The following is a 17,021-nucleotide window of genomic DNA, read 5'->3' as shown; positions in this document are numbered from 1 at the left end:
TTAGACGTTTCCAATGAAAACTCCAACAGGCCATTCATGTTTTTTCCTGCTTGTTTCCTCCCTAGCGGTGGGAAGGGTGGGGGTGGGATCAGGGATTTTACAAAACTCCAGGCTGCAGTGCCAGTCGCTGATCTCTGGGGGGGGGGTTAATTCCTGGGGCAGGGAGCGCTCTCAGGGACAGCCACCGCAGGAGCCAAGAAAGACGAGCGGCGCTAGCGGGTGCGGAGACTGCGCAGCCCACCGCCTGCGCCCCGCGCGCTGGAGCGCGCTCGGCTCTGCTCCGCCGCCCGGGCCCTGCTGCACCCGGCAGCGGCCGCCCTCGCTGGACCCACGCAGGTCCGCACCCTGCAGAGGCGAGCGAGCGCGCCCGATTCCTGCGAGGAGGTGGGCGGCGCCCCATCCCTTTAGGACTCCTGCAGTCTCTGCGCGCGCTGTGACTTCCGGGGGACTGGAGAGGCCCCAGGGGCGCGGATTTCAGCCCGCTGTGTTTTCTACGTCTCAGCTGCAGCAGAGGCCCCGCGCACCCCCTCTGAGAGCCTCGGGAAAGCGGCCAGAAGGCGCTCACCCGGTAGATCACTTGGAACCCCTGCAAAAGCTGGGAGGGGAGAGGAGGCGCGGGCAGCCCTCTCCACGAACTGCGGCGTGCGCTGCCGCTCACCGGCTGTCCGGGGGGGAGCGACGCGGGGAGGGAGCGGCTCAGAGCAACAGGTGCCGCCCGAAGCCACTCCCGGAACGAGGGAACCGGCCAGCAGGGACCAGGAACCGGTAAGGCGCAGAGGGGCTCTCCACCCCTGCAGCCGCACTGGCGGGTCCCTCCTCCCGGGTCTGGGCGGCCGCGCAGAGGGAAGCCCGCGCTCTCGGGACCGCCGCGCGTTCCCGGGAAGGTCCCGATCTGGGCTCCTCGCAGGCGGCCTCGCACAAAGACGGTGCCAGTAGGCTCAGCCTCAGGGTGCGTGCCCATCGCGGGGCTTCAGGATCGGAAACTCGCCCTCTGCGTGCTCGGGGTCGGGACCCCTGGCTCCTCCGAGCTTTCTTCCTCAGCAGGGCACCCCCGCCAGCGCGTCCGGGCGCCCGCGGGCCATGGAGCTGGCAGCCGGGAACCTCAGCGAGGGGAACGCTAGCGGGCCCAAGCCCCCCGCCCCGGAGCCCAGACCGCTCCATGGCATCGACGTTGAGAACTTCATCACTCTGGTGCTCTTCGGCCTGATCTTCGCGTTCGGCGTGCTGGGCAACAGCCTGGTGATCACCGTGCTGGCGCGCAGCAAGCCGGGCAAGCCGCGCAGCACCACCAACCTGTTCATCCTCAACCTGAGCATCGCCGACCTGGCCTACCTGCTCTTCTGCATCCCCTTCCAGGCCACGGTGTACGCGCTGCCCACCTGGGTGCTGGGCGCCTTCATCTGCAGGTTCACCCACTACTTCTTCACTGTCTCCATGCTGGTCAGCATCTTCACCCTGGCCGCGATGTCGGTGGACCGCTACGTGGCCATCGTGCACTTGAGGCGCTCCTCCTCCCTGCGGGTGTCCCGCAATACGCTGCTGGGCCTGGGCTTCATCTGGGCGCTGTCCATCGCCATGGCCTCGCCCGTGGCCTACCACTACAGCCTCTTCCACTTGGAAGTCAGCAATCAGACCTTCTGCTGGGAGCAGTGGCCCAACCAGGGCCACAAGAAGGCCTATGTGGTGTGCACCTTCGTCTTTGGCTACCTGCTGCCGCTTCTGCTCATTTGCTTCTGCTATGCCAAGGTGGGCGCCCGGGGCGCGGGCAGGGGCGGGGGCTCAGGCGGGCGGCGGGCTCGGGGCCTCGGGGTAGCTCCTGTGTCCCCGCGCCCCCCTCGGAGCCCCTTTGCCCTCACCGGCTCCAGTTTTCTGGGCAGCTTGGGTTGAGAACCTTCCCCACAGCCCTTTCTCTCCCCTGGTGGATGGTGTGTGAGAGGGTGCGCGGGAAAGTTACTTGGAGTCTGGGAGCCACTGGGGAAAGCTTGCAGGTCACTTCCCAGAGGTCCTGCCACCCCTCGGCCTCCCACCACCACAGCCCTGGACCCTGAGTTTGTCCCCTTGGCAGCCGAATTGCCCTCAGTTTTAGCCACCCACACCCAGCACCGCGGATCCAATCTGGGGCTCAGACTGCAGGACTGCAGAGCTGCAGGGAGCACGGTAAGCCAGAGCGCACCGCCCCTTGCCCCCTCCCCTGCCCTTGCCTGGGGCGCCTGGCTGGTCGCCCCGGTCCCCTTCCTGCTCCTTGAAGCCTGTGCTCCTGGTGAAGGCACTTTGAGCTGTATTTTACCGGAAGCTTAAGCTTGATAAACCCCAGTGCTAAAAGAATATTTCTTCACAGTATCTTGACCTGAGTCTCCAGAGAACTTTGGATGGATGGGTTTCAATTCTGTTTAGAATGGTTGTGTAGACAACATGAAGTGATTCAGGCCTAAATCCCTAACTCTCATCAAGAGTTGCATTATTGTCACTTCTGGCCCAGCTACCTACCCCTCCCTCCTTACCAGGAAAATTGCTCCCATCCTCCCTTCACATATCTTGGCAGAGCTCAGCAAACTCACATCCTCTCTCATTAATAAGGTGGGTTTTGAAGCTGTTATACTGATCAGTCTTCAACTTTCTGGATACACTTGTTTGTGCTTGAGTAAGAATATATGCTTAATCACGTGACAGTGATTCCTGGGGGTAAAGCCCAGCTCCCCAACGTATTCTGGGAGTATCATCACCATGAGGAAAACATCTCTGCTGCCAACTTTTGAAATTCCCAGCATTTTATTTTCGTCTTTCTCTGTCTCTCCTTCTGTTTCTGATAAGGCCATGACTCTAGGGCCATGAGTAACCAGATTACAGAGAGCAATACTTACTTACATTCAATTCATATTTTTCCCAGCAAAAGTGTTTACTATAAGCCCCCTGGTTTCTGTTTTCCCCTGCCCCATATCATCTATGTAGAGTTGTGTCTGTTTGAATGGTAATAGTTTTGGATATTATCTGAAAGAATGGCCTGCATCAAAGGGTTATACATAAAGATACATGGAAGAGATAGGGCAAGATAGGACATTTGGAAGATAGCTGTAGTTTAGCTCTTTGCAAAATGGCTGGTTTATTCACTTAGCCTTCTTCAAATGCAAAAGAAAAAACAAAACAAAACGTGGTTCTACCAGTGCAGTGCTCAACCTCAGCAACTGTCTTGCTCAGTCTGCACAAGAACTGTGGGCAGGAGCATCCAGGAAAGGGTTTGGGAAGAGCAAAGCAACTGACCCAGATTATGAAGCTGGTAGATGGTTCAGGAAGCGTTTTAAGGCAGTTTCCAGTCACCAAGGGAGGGCCTTAGGAGCATGAAGCTCAGGACTCCAAGTGTTCTCAAAATATTTGGTGGTGAATTCATAATCACCTGAAGCAGAGCTGAAATATACTGTTCTTTCACTTCCCAAAAGTCTCCAGGTGTTCTCGAAGGAAATGACAAGGCAAAATTTTAGAAAAAATTAGGCTACATTTCTGTCATCTGAGAATTTATGAAATTCACACATAGGGCAAAGTTTCAAAATAGTTTAAAAAAATTCAACAAATGCATGCTCATTGGGATACTTTTTACATGGAAATAGTTTGCTTTTAAGCATAACTGGAAATTTCTTTTACATTCAAGCTAATATTTTCAGATTCAATCTAGGGCTTGAAGAATAGCTTAGGTGTTTCTTTCCAGCTGCTTTTCTTTGCCTCCATCATTAAGGAACACTGTCCAGCTAACGATTCTTCTTGAATGTTAGGTCCAGGACTAGCTCTTTCTCCAAGCCCAGGACTGATGGCCACGATGAAAAATCACAAATGGCTGAAAAGTCATCTGAGATTCCATTTTTTTTTACCTCAACAAGGGAATTGCATTCGAGTGCTGCCTTCTACTCCCCAAACCTTATGACTTCGTGTAGAAAGTTTGTGCCTGACCGGCCCTGAGAAACACGCAGAATGCCCGGGGTGGTGTGTGCTTGTCGTGCTCCTTTTTGCACGGGGCTGGCCCCTTGCTCTCTTTCCCTGGAGGGACTTCTTGTTTGGGACCATCCACTATCTGACATGAGGGTAAACTCTTCATGTGCCCACCTGCCAAATTCTCGCACATCCCCAGAGACATCTGATGCCCAAGGTGACCTTGGCTCAGGTTTGAGTGTATGCCTCCCACACACAGCTAAGTGTGTAGAACCAGAGAGTGACACCATCATGCCATCATCATCCTTCACAGAAATGCAGTTACAACCCATCATGATACCTTTGATGGCAAGATCTCATCAAATATATATCAATATATGCATTATAATATATCAATGTGTGCTCGTAGTTTGGGCTATTGAAGGGAAACAGTGAAGAAAACTATACGTGGGTATTTTCTTTTCTTTTTTTTAAAAGATTTTATTTATTTATTTGACAGAGACAGAGATAGCAAGAGCAGGAACACAAGCAGGGGGAGTGGGAGAGGGAGAAGCAGGCTTCCCGAGGAGCAGGGAGCCCGATTCAGGGCTCGATCCCAGGACCCTGGGATCATGACCTGAGCCGAAGGCAGACGCTTAATGACTGAGCCACCCAGGTGCCCCTATATGTGGGTATTTTCTCTGTTGACCACTCAACATTCCACACGTGGCTTGAAGTCCCTGAGATGTGATGCAATGAGTTTGTTGAAGGAGTGAATAGACCCTCGGGCAGCATTGTGAAGCAGATAATATTTCACTTTTCTGTTTGGCCTCCTCTCCAGATGTCCCTTTCTGATTTTGTTGTGCTGCCTGTCCTCTCTTCTCTCTTCTTGTCCCTTGTCCTCAATGACCAGTGTCCTCCTGTGGTCTCTTGCTGGGGAGGCTGCCAACAAGGAAACTCACATGACCCGTGCTCCCTAGACAAGATCCTACAAAAGCTCTTCTGTTTTCTCTTACATTCAGTTCCTGGAACCCTAATTTCTGTTGGCAGAACAGTTAACTAATCTATCGTCAATGTATTGAAAGCAATCCTAAATGTTACTGTACCAAGTGAAAGACTCGTCTTGTTGGAGATGATGCTAAGCCACTGTAGGAAGGGAGAAGTAGTTCGGTAGGGCTGAGAATTTGGTGTCAGAAATTCACACCCCGTGATGTCTGCTTAACTTGCTTAGAGCTCATGAAGTTGGTAAATAAATCCTGTAGTTTCTTAATTAGGGTATAATTGATCACTCCAGAAGTCCTGCATCTAGCTGAGTGCAGCAGACTTTTGCAGTGAGTCCAAATTGATTGCATTATTTCCATGCTGAGGTGCTAGAGGGAAACAAAAAAGTGTCTGGAAAGCGGTTTCTAGTTCTCTCAGAGCCTCATTTGGCAAACTACAGACAACCCAAAGCCCTTAGTCATCCAGAGGCTAATTTTTCCTTAGGTGTTCACTCAGATGGTATATAAAAATGAACCCCAGTACAAGTCTGCAGGGTGGGCTCTGTTGTGTAAGACCGAGCTTATGTTGTAAATTCGTACATATAACCCAAATGTTTCACATCATTTCTCCTGAGTATTACACTGGCAAGAGAAGGCAGAAATAGTTTTGCTAATGAACAGAGCCAGTATCTCCCAGGAGATCCTCTGACAGGGATGTTAATCGTAAAACCTTGCTAAACCGTCTATAAATCCCCAGAGAGGCTGAGTCCCCCACAAGGTGAGTTGTCTAAACTCATGGAACAGTAGGTAGAATTAGAATAAAGAACTCAAGGAAAGCAGGTGGGTGGGAATTTGCTGTGAGGAGCCACAACAGGAAAACAGAAGGAATAAGTTGAAGCAAACTTTGGCTGTACTGGAGAACTCTGATTACATCATCTTGATTTGCTCACTTGCTTGCTTTCCCCACTGGATAGTGCACTGGAGGGAGACCTCTGGTTTTTCCACGTTTCTAGGATTTGGCATCACACCCTACTTACAGCAGGGACCTGGTGATTGTTAAAATGTGGAATCTTGGGGAAACTGAGGTGGAAGGTAGACAAGTAAGGACCCATAAAGGGGTAGCAGTGTGACATTTTCTGGACAAAACTCCAGAACCACACACCCCAGTTTCTCTGCAAATAGATGCTGTGACCACAACAGTCCCTGGATACTCCTAAATGTTAAACAGTTGCAGTTGGCAGTTCATATGCCTTATTACTTTGGCACCTTATGTGCATTTCGATTTGAATGATTTTATAAGTAATGTGATTACCAGGTCAGAGTGTCAAGAATTGTCAGTGCAAATCAGACAAGGAACTGTGGGCAAGAGGCAAACAGTTTTATTAGTCTGTGTTTTCCAGGTCCTGAATCATTTGCATAAAAAATTGAAGAACATGTCGAAGAAGTCAGAAGCATCGAAGAAAAAGGTAATATTCACAAATATATATTCTATATGTCACATTTCAGAGCTTAGTTCGTTTTTATTCCTAATTATCCTTATATCCACCACTGCCTGTGACATTTAGGTTCTTTGGTACAGATATCTGAAATGGACCTCTGACCATGAGGCACAGGGTAGGGATGGAAAGTCAGCTTCTGAGGGCATCACAGGTGACCAGCTGCTGCATGAAAACTTAGACGGAGGTTTGGAGAGGTGAGGAAACAGGTAGTTTTTTGGATTCTCTTTAGGAGATGTGTTCTAGGTTGATTGGGACAGAGGGTAGAGTTCCTGACGTCCATAATTTGCACAAAACCATCTTATTGTGTATTTATCATTGTTGATGTGATTCTAGGAGGCTCTGGCTTAACTGTCTTTTCAGAGATGTTACTTTAATCTCTCTCCTAAGCCCCCAAATCGGATGCATTGTCCTCTCTTCCTCTTTGACTTGTGCTGACACTGGTCCTCAGGGGAAATGGGGGAGGGGCCCCAAAGGGACTTCTACCCACTTTTGTCTTTCTCGTTCCGTGAATCCTGATTTAAACAAGCTTCTCCTGAGTCATATTAAGGCATCTAACACCCTGGTATTTATTATGTGAACCCTGGTTCACATTTTGAGAAAAACTATGTTACAAATCAGGATCATTCTAACTCTTACATGATACCTATAGAATCTCTGATTTTAGAAAGTAGAATAAGAGTATTGGACAAGATGTTTAGGGAGGAGATATAGCCAGACATTTTCACCCACAAATGGTAGTCATAACATCACAGAGCACCTTGTTTGTCCTTCTAAATTTTATGATGATCAAGGACGCAAGTGTTCTTTCCCGACATCTATTGTAAATTGTAGTCCTCTCATATTCAATGCTATGCGGAGACCAAGAAAAGAGCCTTGTTCATGGTTATGAGAAGATCGGGGGAATCACTAAAAATTGAGAGGTAAATTTGGGATGAACTGCAAACATACACATATAAAATATGCCATATTCACGCACATTACCTTTGCCCCACGGACTGGATCTTATCAATAAGCTGCTGGGGTCTGTTTCTGTCCTAAGCTTGGCACTTAGTAGAAACTTCCTGAAAGATGCAATGAAATGGGATATCCAGAGGGTATTCATTTGGTGAAGTAGAGAGATGTCCTCTCTGTCTTAGAAAGAAAAGATGATGTGTTCTGTTCTATTTGTGGGTATAATTATGTCTCGATTGTTTTTGATTAAATCATCTGGGAATGGAATCTCTCATATACTAATGGATAAGTGGATTGATAGCAGACAATCTGTTAATATATGTGAGCAAATTTCTTGTTTGCTTTGTGTGTCATGCAGTAAGCAGTTTTAATATGTAATCCTGCCACCCTATAAAAAAACCTGTTGTTGGATTTTACCTGAGTTGTTTTAAGCATTTGAATGAATGAGGCACAGTCAGAATCATTTCACCGGGGCAGGGTGTCGAGGCCCAGGGAGGTTACGTCATTTTTCTAAGGCTGCACATCCAGGTTATGGCTAGCGTGAGTCCCAGGCTTCTGCACAATCCATGGCACCTTGTGATGGTGAGCAGTCCTGTCATGTCCTGCCCCCCCGATGCATTTGTCCTGGCCTTGCCCTGAAATCCCACCCTCCTCCTGCATCTCTGCCTCCACCTGGTTATGGAGCGTCTGCCTTCCAGCCCATGTCTCTGAGGGATGTGTGCTGCGTGTGGGTTTGCTGTCAATGTTGGTCCTGTGGGCATGGGCAGCTCACTCCTGCCCTCCTGGGGGTGTGGCATCTTCAGCGGGGTTCTCATTTTCACGGGGCCGGTGGAGGGGGCCGCAGGGCAGGGCTTGAGGCAGTACGTTCCCAGGGATGTCCTAGCCATGGAACCACCTCCTGCATCCTGCCCTTGCTCCATGTGAGGACCTGAGAATGAGCATCCCCGTGCTCTTCAGCTTCTTCCTTCCATCTCCTTCAGTCCTCCCAACCTCCTTCCCCTTATTTGTCCATTCCGGTCGGCCGGGGTTTGCTCTGTGTAGAAGGGAAAGCTCTGGCAGGGAGGTCAGGGAAAGGTGCTGGGGACTGGTGCTCTGGACGTCCGTGTTTCAACTCCACAAACTCTAGCAACCAGGGCTCAGTCTGAGAGAGAAGATTCCAACCTTCAGGCAAGGGGCTCCGAGCCTGCATCTCTCATATCCTCCAGATCCCCTTCCCTGACGGTGGTGACCTGGGAGCTGGAGCAGTCGAGCACAGGGGGCTGGGGACATTTCCGTGCATGGTTCCGTTGGAGGTCCAGGTGACCGCTGTCTTCTGAGGCTTTGATTGTCCGCCCAAGTGCCCTGATGCTCTGGTTTCCCCGGAGCTCGGGGAGGGGCGCAGAGTGGGAGATGGGGTTGATGGTGACTAGGCAGATTTTGCAAGCTATTCTTTCCCTGTGTCTGAGCATTCAGAACATGGGTTTGGGATCACATTACCGGGCTTCCCACTCTAACTTAGCATTCGGCTCTGGAACACCAGGCACCTGTCTTGACCTTTCTAAATCTCAGCGTTCTCACCCCAGACCCGAGATCCTGATGGGGTCTGCTTCCCGCACACGGCCAGCAGTCAGGACATTCCCAGTCGCCCACCACTGCCCCAGTGCCGCTGAGGCCATCAGCAGTCAGGACCCTGCTTGGTTCCTGAGCCACCTTTTAAGGAAGGAGCCAGCTGATTGTGTTGTATTTTAGTTTAAAAAATATTAAGAGCCCACCATCTTTTGTTTGAAGACATAGACAGTTTCCACCCAATCCCAGCATTACTATCTAGTTGTTGCTTTTCAAACATGTACCCAACGGGCTGCCATGAAACACAGGAAAGGTGGTCCTCAGGCTCAAGCCCAGCCCACTGAGGAGGTGATGGGCAAGCACACAAAGCATGCTGCAGACAGGGAGCTGGAGGGAAGGCTCGTCTTGTGCTGAGGTCCTTAATCAGGTACGGCTTTCTTCCATCCCCTGCTTGGCACAAATCTCAATGGAAACACGTGGGTCCTGCCTTTGCCTTCAGCTCTTTTCGATTTAGGGGCAGCGAGGGAAGGGTTACATGCAAACCGAACAATGGGGCTAGTTGGCCCCCCGACAGAATCTGAGATGTCTCTCTGGAATGCATCAGTGTGTTGGGGTCTTTCACTTGGCAGAGATCAACGAGGAGAAATAAAGACATACACGGTCGTCGAGGCCACTGTTCGGAGAGGTTTCGAGCGCTCACCTGAGCTGCATCTCAGGGGACACTGTCTCAGCGTGTGCCCTGCTCAGAGCTTTGTGGTTTTAAAGTCACAGTGTTTAGTCTCTGCACATTTGTATTCCCACGATCCAGAATACACTTCCCGTAATCCACATGCGTCTCACATACGTGATGAAGTTATTCCACGTCCCGGACAAGTTTGGAACAAAACTGTGATATGAAGTCGTGGCCAACACTTAAAGCGGATTCAGTATCTGATTCCATCGCAATATACATAAAGCGATCTTAGAGCGTGTTCCAAGCTCCGGATTATTCTCCTGTTCTAATTGACGTTTCCTTTGTTTTCCTCTTCTTCTAGACCGCACAGACGCTTCTGGTGGTGGTTGTGGTTTTTGGGATATCCTGGCTGCCGCACCACATCATCAATCTCTGGGCTGGGTTTGGGGATTTCCCGCTGACCCCCGCCTCCTTCCTCTTCAGAATCGCTGCCCACTGCCTGGCATACAGTAATTCCTCAGTGAACCCCATCATATACGCTTTTCTCTCTGAGAATTTTAGGAAGGCCTATAAGCAAGTGTTCAAGTGCCACATTCGCAATGTATTGCCTCCTAATGATACTAAAGAGAACAGAAGTCGAGTAGACACCCCGCCGTCCACCAACTGCACTCACGTGTGAGAGGGGTGTTAGCACAGGCTTGTGGAGTTTCCGCACGCGTGGGCCAGACGCAAAACCACAGGGCGGGGCTCAGCAAGGCTGCAACTTCTTACGTTCCCAACAATTCATGTCATTTTAATTAAATTCCACTTGGTTTTAAAAAAAAGTGCTTTGGTCCATTTAGGAAATCTCTAGGAAATATTATTTCTAAATTTTATTTCCAAAACAAAAGAAAATGCCAACAAGTTTTATGCCTCTACAGAAATGAAAGTTTAATAAAGTTCCATAGATATGTTCAAGTCTTCACAGAATAAAGAAATCAGGACTGATAAATATGGTCAGGATTGCATGGCAATCTACATTTTGAAGCAAATTTACTTAGAAAAAAATGTATGTGTTAATTCTTCAATTTTAAGGAAATAGGTAATGTTGTAAGCTATGTGTTTTAAAATATGATCACGGACACATGATGAAAGTTTTACCTGAATTTAATTTTTGTGGCCGTTTGTATAGAGATACACCTGTTAAATGGAAGTAAGACTTTGCCAAGTGTATTTGCACAGCCCACGCTTGCTCCCACCTGTAAATAAGGAACAGGGTTTCTGGGGATGAGCTGCACCCATGTGTGATCATGAGGTCTATTAACTATCCCCAGAGACAGGTGCAGTGGTGCCCTGGTGACTCGGGGTGGCAGCCTTGGGTGCTGCCCTTAAAATATCCTGTAATGTATGCTTTGTAGAGTTAACTAAAAAAAAAAACAAACAGGGAAAAATGCCAAATGCAACTATTCTAAGATTGGAAGCTCTAGGTGAGATCTGAAAAGGAACCTGGTCGTTAGAGTTTTATAAATCTACTTGCCTGGGGTAGTAGCTATGCTTCGAACCTCGAATGGAACGGAGCCAAAGAGAGTTAAAAATAAGTCAGTGAGGACGCTGTGTAGATAATAATTTCTCTGGGGCCAAAGAGAAGTCAGAATTCAGTAAGCCACGTGCAGCAATGGGTATGCCACGTGCAGAAAGCACACTCGATGTTTGATTCAGATAACGTTTGAGGAAAAGGAATCTTCTGAACGGGTATACCCAGGGATGTAGGTTGCGCAAACAAATGCTTTTTTCATTAAATTTGTAGTAATGTTAAATGCACATTTATCCCAAATATTGCTTTGTCTGAAAATGTTAAATTGAAGTTAAAATGATCGCAAGCTGAATTTCAAATGTAGTTTTCATGACAATTTCGTATTTATTCATGTTTACAGTGAAAAAATGGGGTGAAAAGATTAAATTATCCTACCATAGAAGACTAGTTTTCAGACTATGGGACTTCGATATATTTTAGGAGAATACTAAAACAACAAGACTTTTTAAAAAAAGGATTTAGCATCATGTACCCCTGTGTCAAATCAAGATTCCATATGAAATATCGAATTTTAGATAAAAAACTCAATACAAGTCTTTGCATGTTAAATTCTCTAGGCTAGGGATTGATTGTCACTAATTATATTCCTCCAACAAACAGTATTTACGCTTACAATGGTACAACTGATTCTCTAGCCAGAAGAGGAGAAAATTCTTTGAAAGGTTGGGAAATCATGAGCTTTCATGTTCGGGGGTGGGGAAAAAAGTGTGTATGTGTATGTGAGTACTTTAAAGAATAGTGTAGGTCCTTTGCATGGAACATTTTTTGCACTTTATTAAATATAGCAGCAGAAACATTGCATCCTGACGATGATAGCTCACCTGCTTTGTGGAGCTCGAAGCTGCCGTTGCAAACACCCGTTAACACACACGGGGCGAGCCTCCTGGATGCCTTCGGATTTGCATGGTTGACAAAGGCTTCCTGCACAGCGGCTGCTCCCCGGTTTTCCTCTCCCGATTCCTGCACACACACACGGGAGTATTAAAACAATGCAGTACCCGATGCTGCTGTTCTGTCAGTAGAGAGTGGAAGATATGCTGCAACGGGACGCGCTTACTGACCCACATTGCTTCTCTTGGTCCTTGCCATTTGTTGTCGGCAGGACAGAAGCTAGAGGGACCGCGAAACCTCCAAGTTGCCGAGTGTGGATGCAAATCACTTGGTTTCGTAGTTAGAGCAGACATTTTTCCCGCCCATCGTCATTCCTCATCCTCAGAGCACAGGTGGTCGCTTGTATAACAGATTTTGTTGCTGACGATAGCGTGCGTCCTGCGAAGATCTGATGGGAACAGACTCCAGTTGCCCAGAGAAGTGTCGGAGTGTCTGCTTCCTAGGGGGTTGTTTCTCTAATACGTAATTGATGTGACCAATTCAGAAGCACCTTTGCTTCCTTCACTAAATAAAGAAGACCTCCCAAGGACACGCTTTTTCCTGCCACAGCCAGACTAAAGGAGAAATCCTGTATTTGCCTTTGAAGTCAGGCTGCTTGAAAACCAGGTTTTTGGTGAACTTCAAAGAAAATTGATGCTTTCCGCCTTAGATTTGGCTGCCTCAGTATCCCAAGGTGACTGTTATTTTTCTGGACATTTGCTTTCACATTTAGAGACTGGCCCTGGCATATTAAATATGCTGACGGCTTCTTACGTCTGCACCCCGATTTCAGTCTCCTACTGAGGAGAAGAGAGACGTGGTTGGAAAGTCTTTCCCATCCTGCATCCCCAGGAGATCTCTTCAGGAGATGCTCTCCGCTGCTCTGACCGTGTGCGTGCTCAGAGGTCATTCTCTGGATATTTTAGGTACATATTTTTGCTTTTAATACAATTGTTCTATGCACACATTGGGAGTCATAGAGTCATCTCCTCTTCCTCCATCCACGCTGTCTTGTGCTTTTCTCGATACTTGTGTGCATCCCGAGTTTGTCACTGTGATATTTACTATAGTGGAGTCCCTCCTTCGACCCCCTTATGCTGAGCGACGGTGAAGAAGGGAAGTGGTTGCCGGGCTGCACGAGCCACTCGGGCTACAAGCTGCTTGTGAGTCAATTGTCACTTGGGGTCTGACCCAGCGCCTTGGGACGCGCGGAGACAGTGTGGCTCACAGTTCCCGCGTGTTAGCTGAAAGCCGCGGTCAGGCTTCTTGTGAGCAGGAGAGAGGAACCTGGCTGGGCATCCGTTTCCTTTCCCAGATGCCCAGATGCTTGCGAGTTCCAAAACGCTCGTGCTGAGGCCGCTAAATACAATAATGGATGGCTTCACCATATTCCTGCTTAAAGGGACTTATTAAACACATGTATATAAACGAAACAGTCATGTAATTTGGGTAATTATATCAATGTGGCTTCTTCCTCTGGAAACTTGTCATCTAAAACGTGTAAATTTGATCTACACTGACTGCAGGTGTCTCCCAGGTTTTAAATTTGTGAGTGGCTTTCTAGATAAGCCAATCATGTTCTTCTTGGCCATTAAAAAATGTTGTGCATTTAGGTTATTTGTCAAGTGGATGTTAATGACTTGTTTATGTCAAAAAGCCATATAAAGCAAGAGGAGGTGGCCTAAAGCGCTGATGGTTACCTATTGTCTTGGAAAGAAAAAATTACAGAATGCGATTATATCTGATTTTAATTTATAAAGTATCTTGATTTTTCTCTTTTAGAAGTGGAAAACTTGAGCCTGATGAACAATTTAACACGCTGATAACCTCTTTGACGTGGGCTGTGTCTAAGGACAGTGTGCTCTATATTGAAATGCATCACTCAGGATGTTTTGTTTGCTTACTTTTCTTAGCACGGCAGATTCACTCACTCTCACCTTTGTAACTTTGGCTGCCCTTCTGGGATCCAGAGCTGGGCACATCTACTTGATTTGGGCAAGACCTTTAGAAACATCAGCAGGCCCTGGGCCTTTGCTTCCCTGCCATGCTGGACGCTACTCGCCACTTGCTCCTGAGTGCGTGCTCAGTGCACCCCTCCTCCAGCCCGTGTTCACGTGCATCTGAGAGCTCGGGTTCTGTCCTGGATGCAGCTGCACCGGGAAGGGTCATCCGGGCAGGCGGGGAGTGAGCTCTTAGGTCTTGTTACATTGTGGAAATAACCTCAGCTGGACTTCCGTCTGTTCTAACGTTGGCTGTTTCCCATATTTAAACAATTGTATGGACAACTGGTCCTACGGTTAAAGGTTTCGATGCACTACTGAGGTGAGAAGCCTCATCCTTTCTGCTGGCGAACAGATTTCTGGATGTCTCTGGGTGTGTTGTGCAAGTCCAAGTTTCCAGCATCAGAGAGGTCAGATCTCCAGCTGCTGGAAGAGATTGGAACTGGGATCTGCCATTCAAATTCCTTACTTTCAGGCAGCGGTAACGTACAAACTGGGGTGAATCTTGGGGGCCACTATGGGTTTCCTAGGGGACACCATGCAGTCTAGCACCTTATTTCAAAAGATCGCGTATTGATTGTTAAAACTGAACCATTTCTGGGTCATTGTTCTGAAGACCACGGTGGATCTATGAAGCTCTTTCTCCCCCTTTGGTGAGCTTGTTGTGGGTCGCCAAGGTAACCTGCCTTCTGGCGGGTGGAAACGGGATGGTGTAGGGGCTGGTGCTGGTGAGGAATGGATGGTGTGGGAGCCCTTCACAGGTGGTAAGCGTCGGAGCTGGTGTGAGGCACACGTCCAGGCACGGGAAAGGTAGTGAAGGCACATCTTGCACGGGACCGGATGTGTCTAGGCGGCCAGGCGCACCTGTCACCAGCACCGCAGGTGTGGCAGATGACGTAAGGGATTCTGTGGTGACGGGATGGGTGTCAGCCCCTACAGAAAATTCGTGAAGCCCCCACTTACGGAGCTTATGCAGCGGGGTACCAAAGGTGAAATGGGAGGACTCCACCATGTAACTGGCCGTGGCTAGTATCTAAAGGATCCCTGAAGGTTCAAGAAATTGCAGCGTGTCACCTAAGTGTTGGTTGCAGAGCGTGCTCCTGGGGACCTCAGGCTCCACAGATCTTCAGGACCGTGCACCGAGGAGGGAGAGCCGAGGCCGGGGGAGCGAACGCCAGGCTCCTGTGTGGTTCCACCAGAGCACATCTGCCTCAGTCTGCCTCTGAATTTGCACCTCACATTTCACTGACAGCTACTTAGAAACAACTGATCCAAGGCAATTTGCAATCTTCCAAATTTGTCATCCTTGAGGGATCCCTGAATAACCGACACTTTTCATATCTTCGTTTTTTTGGCTGGACTCATGCCTTTTTCCTGGTTACTCTATCCATATTTCTCCCTTTAATAGTGGAATGTCAGAAACAGAAGCCTCAAGAGAAAATTACTTTTGTAAGGGTCACAGATGACCACTTTCTTCAGAGAATCGGAAGGCAGTAGAGCAGGCCCATGGGCATGTTCATCCTGAGGGCCCTCTTTGGGGAGCTGATTCTGGTGACCCCACACCCACCGGAGCTCCCGTCAGAACAGAGCGGGGAGTCAGGAGGTGGGCACCTGGCTCCGGCAGCTCTCCCAGGCACGCTCCGTCTGGTTGTGCAGGATGAGGCTTCCCTCCCTGCTCTGCCCCTCCCTGCATCCACACTGCTAAGAGATTTGAGCAGGGGGATGGCCTTTCCGTGATCCCTGGGCTGGCTACAGCTCTTTCTGATTGGCCATAACCGAAGATGAAATTTAGCTGAGCACCTTGGGGCACAGAACAGCCAAAGTGAAAGGATCAGAATCCAATTATAAATGGATGTCTTGCCTTTTAACCTGCTCGTGTGGGTATCACTAGTTAAACAGTGTCCTTTTAGAAAGGACCAAAGTCCAAGAAAGCAGAAGTGCATGGCGGGGAGGGGCAGTGGTTCATGCTGATTTTAAGCGGAAACCATCCCATCTTGTTATAAAGAAAAATCATTGTAAACATGTAGTCGTGACACATTTTGTCCAGCTTTGATGAAGAGAAACTATTGATTACAATGGAAAGCATGTCATTTTCCCACTAAAGAGACTGTTGCTGGTGTGTAGACGTAGCTAATGAAGTGGAATTCAGTGATGCAGCTCAGGGTCGGGCGATGCACGGTGAGATGGGTAGGATATTCTGGCACACGTGTCCTATTTATTTATCCTCGTAGCCTCAGGGTCCCGTGGGGAACCTCACAGGGAAGACATTACTGAGTGAGTGAGCAGATGCCTCATGTGTGATATTTTCAAAACAGGGCTAACATGGATAAAGAATTAAATTTAGTAATCCTCTTCATATTAAATCAGATTATAATTTAGGAATATTTACAACCTGAAATGAATACATAAATATTATTTTCCATACATTGATTTTTCTAAGAGTCATGTTTTATTGCCATATATTTCATAAAGATTGAAGATTTGACACAGGGTTAGGAATGCAATATTTCCTTGAACATTGTTGGCAAATCTCTTCTAGTTTCTCAAATTGCATCTTTCTGAGTGAGGAGGAGAGCTGTACCTTGTACAAAAGGTCATAGATGTTGGGGCCCTTCAGGGAGGTTTAGTTTAACTCTGTTGATCAGCTGCTGTTGGAAAGGCTGTCTTTGGTATTCTCACATATAAAGGAAGACTTGAAAGGGATGAATGATTGTGAGTCTCGAAACGAAAACACATTGGGATGAGCTGGGGGTGCTGCAGAAGGTACTCATGATGCTCTGGCCTCAGCTTACAGACATGGTTCTCAAGCTTTACCAAGTATCAGGATCTCTTGAAGAGTTTATTAAAACAGATTACTGGGCCTCGCCTCCAGAACTTCTGATTTGGTGCATTTGGGGTAGAGTCCAAGATGTGCATTTCTAACAAGCTTTTTGGAGATGTTGATGCTGCAGGTCCAGGGACCACATTTTCAGAACTCGTTCCTGATTTGACTGAGTTGGAGTTGGAGGCCAGGCATCTCTGTAAGGCCGATGA

General features: G+C 48.2%; 1 protein-coding gene across 1 annotated transcript; it reads left to right on the top strand.

Annotated features, from left to right (window-relative positions):
* Positions 1-964: 964 nt before the first annotated feature.
* On the top strand, positions 965-10,615 carry GALR1 (galanin receptor 1). The gene is made up of 3 exons (XM_045886304.2): positions 965-1,746; positions 6,278-6,343; positions 9,907-10,615. Exons 1-3 carry the CDS (start codon positions 1,081-1,083, stop codon positions 10,222-10,224), a joined length of 1,050 nt encoding a protein of 349 aa, XP_045742260.2. The 5' UTR covers positions 965-1,080; the 3' UTR covers positions 10,225-10,615.
* The last annotated feature ends 6,406 nt before the right edge of the window (positions 10,616-17,021 follow it).

Source organism: Mirounga angustirostris, unplaced genomic scaffold (assembly GCF_029215605.1).
Source record: "Mirounga angustirostris isolate CCGP_5_RB_7025 unplaced genomic scaffold, mMirAng1.0.hap1 SCAF_14, whole genome shotgun sequence".
In the NCBI taxonomy this organism is placed as follows: Eukaryota; Metazoa; Chordata; class Mammalia; order Carnivora; family Phocidae; genus Mirounga; species Mirounga angustirostris.
Note: the sequence above shows the minus strand (reverse complement) of the source record. Positions and strands in the feature narration are given on the sequence as shown.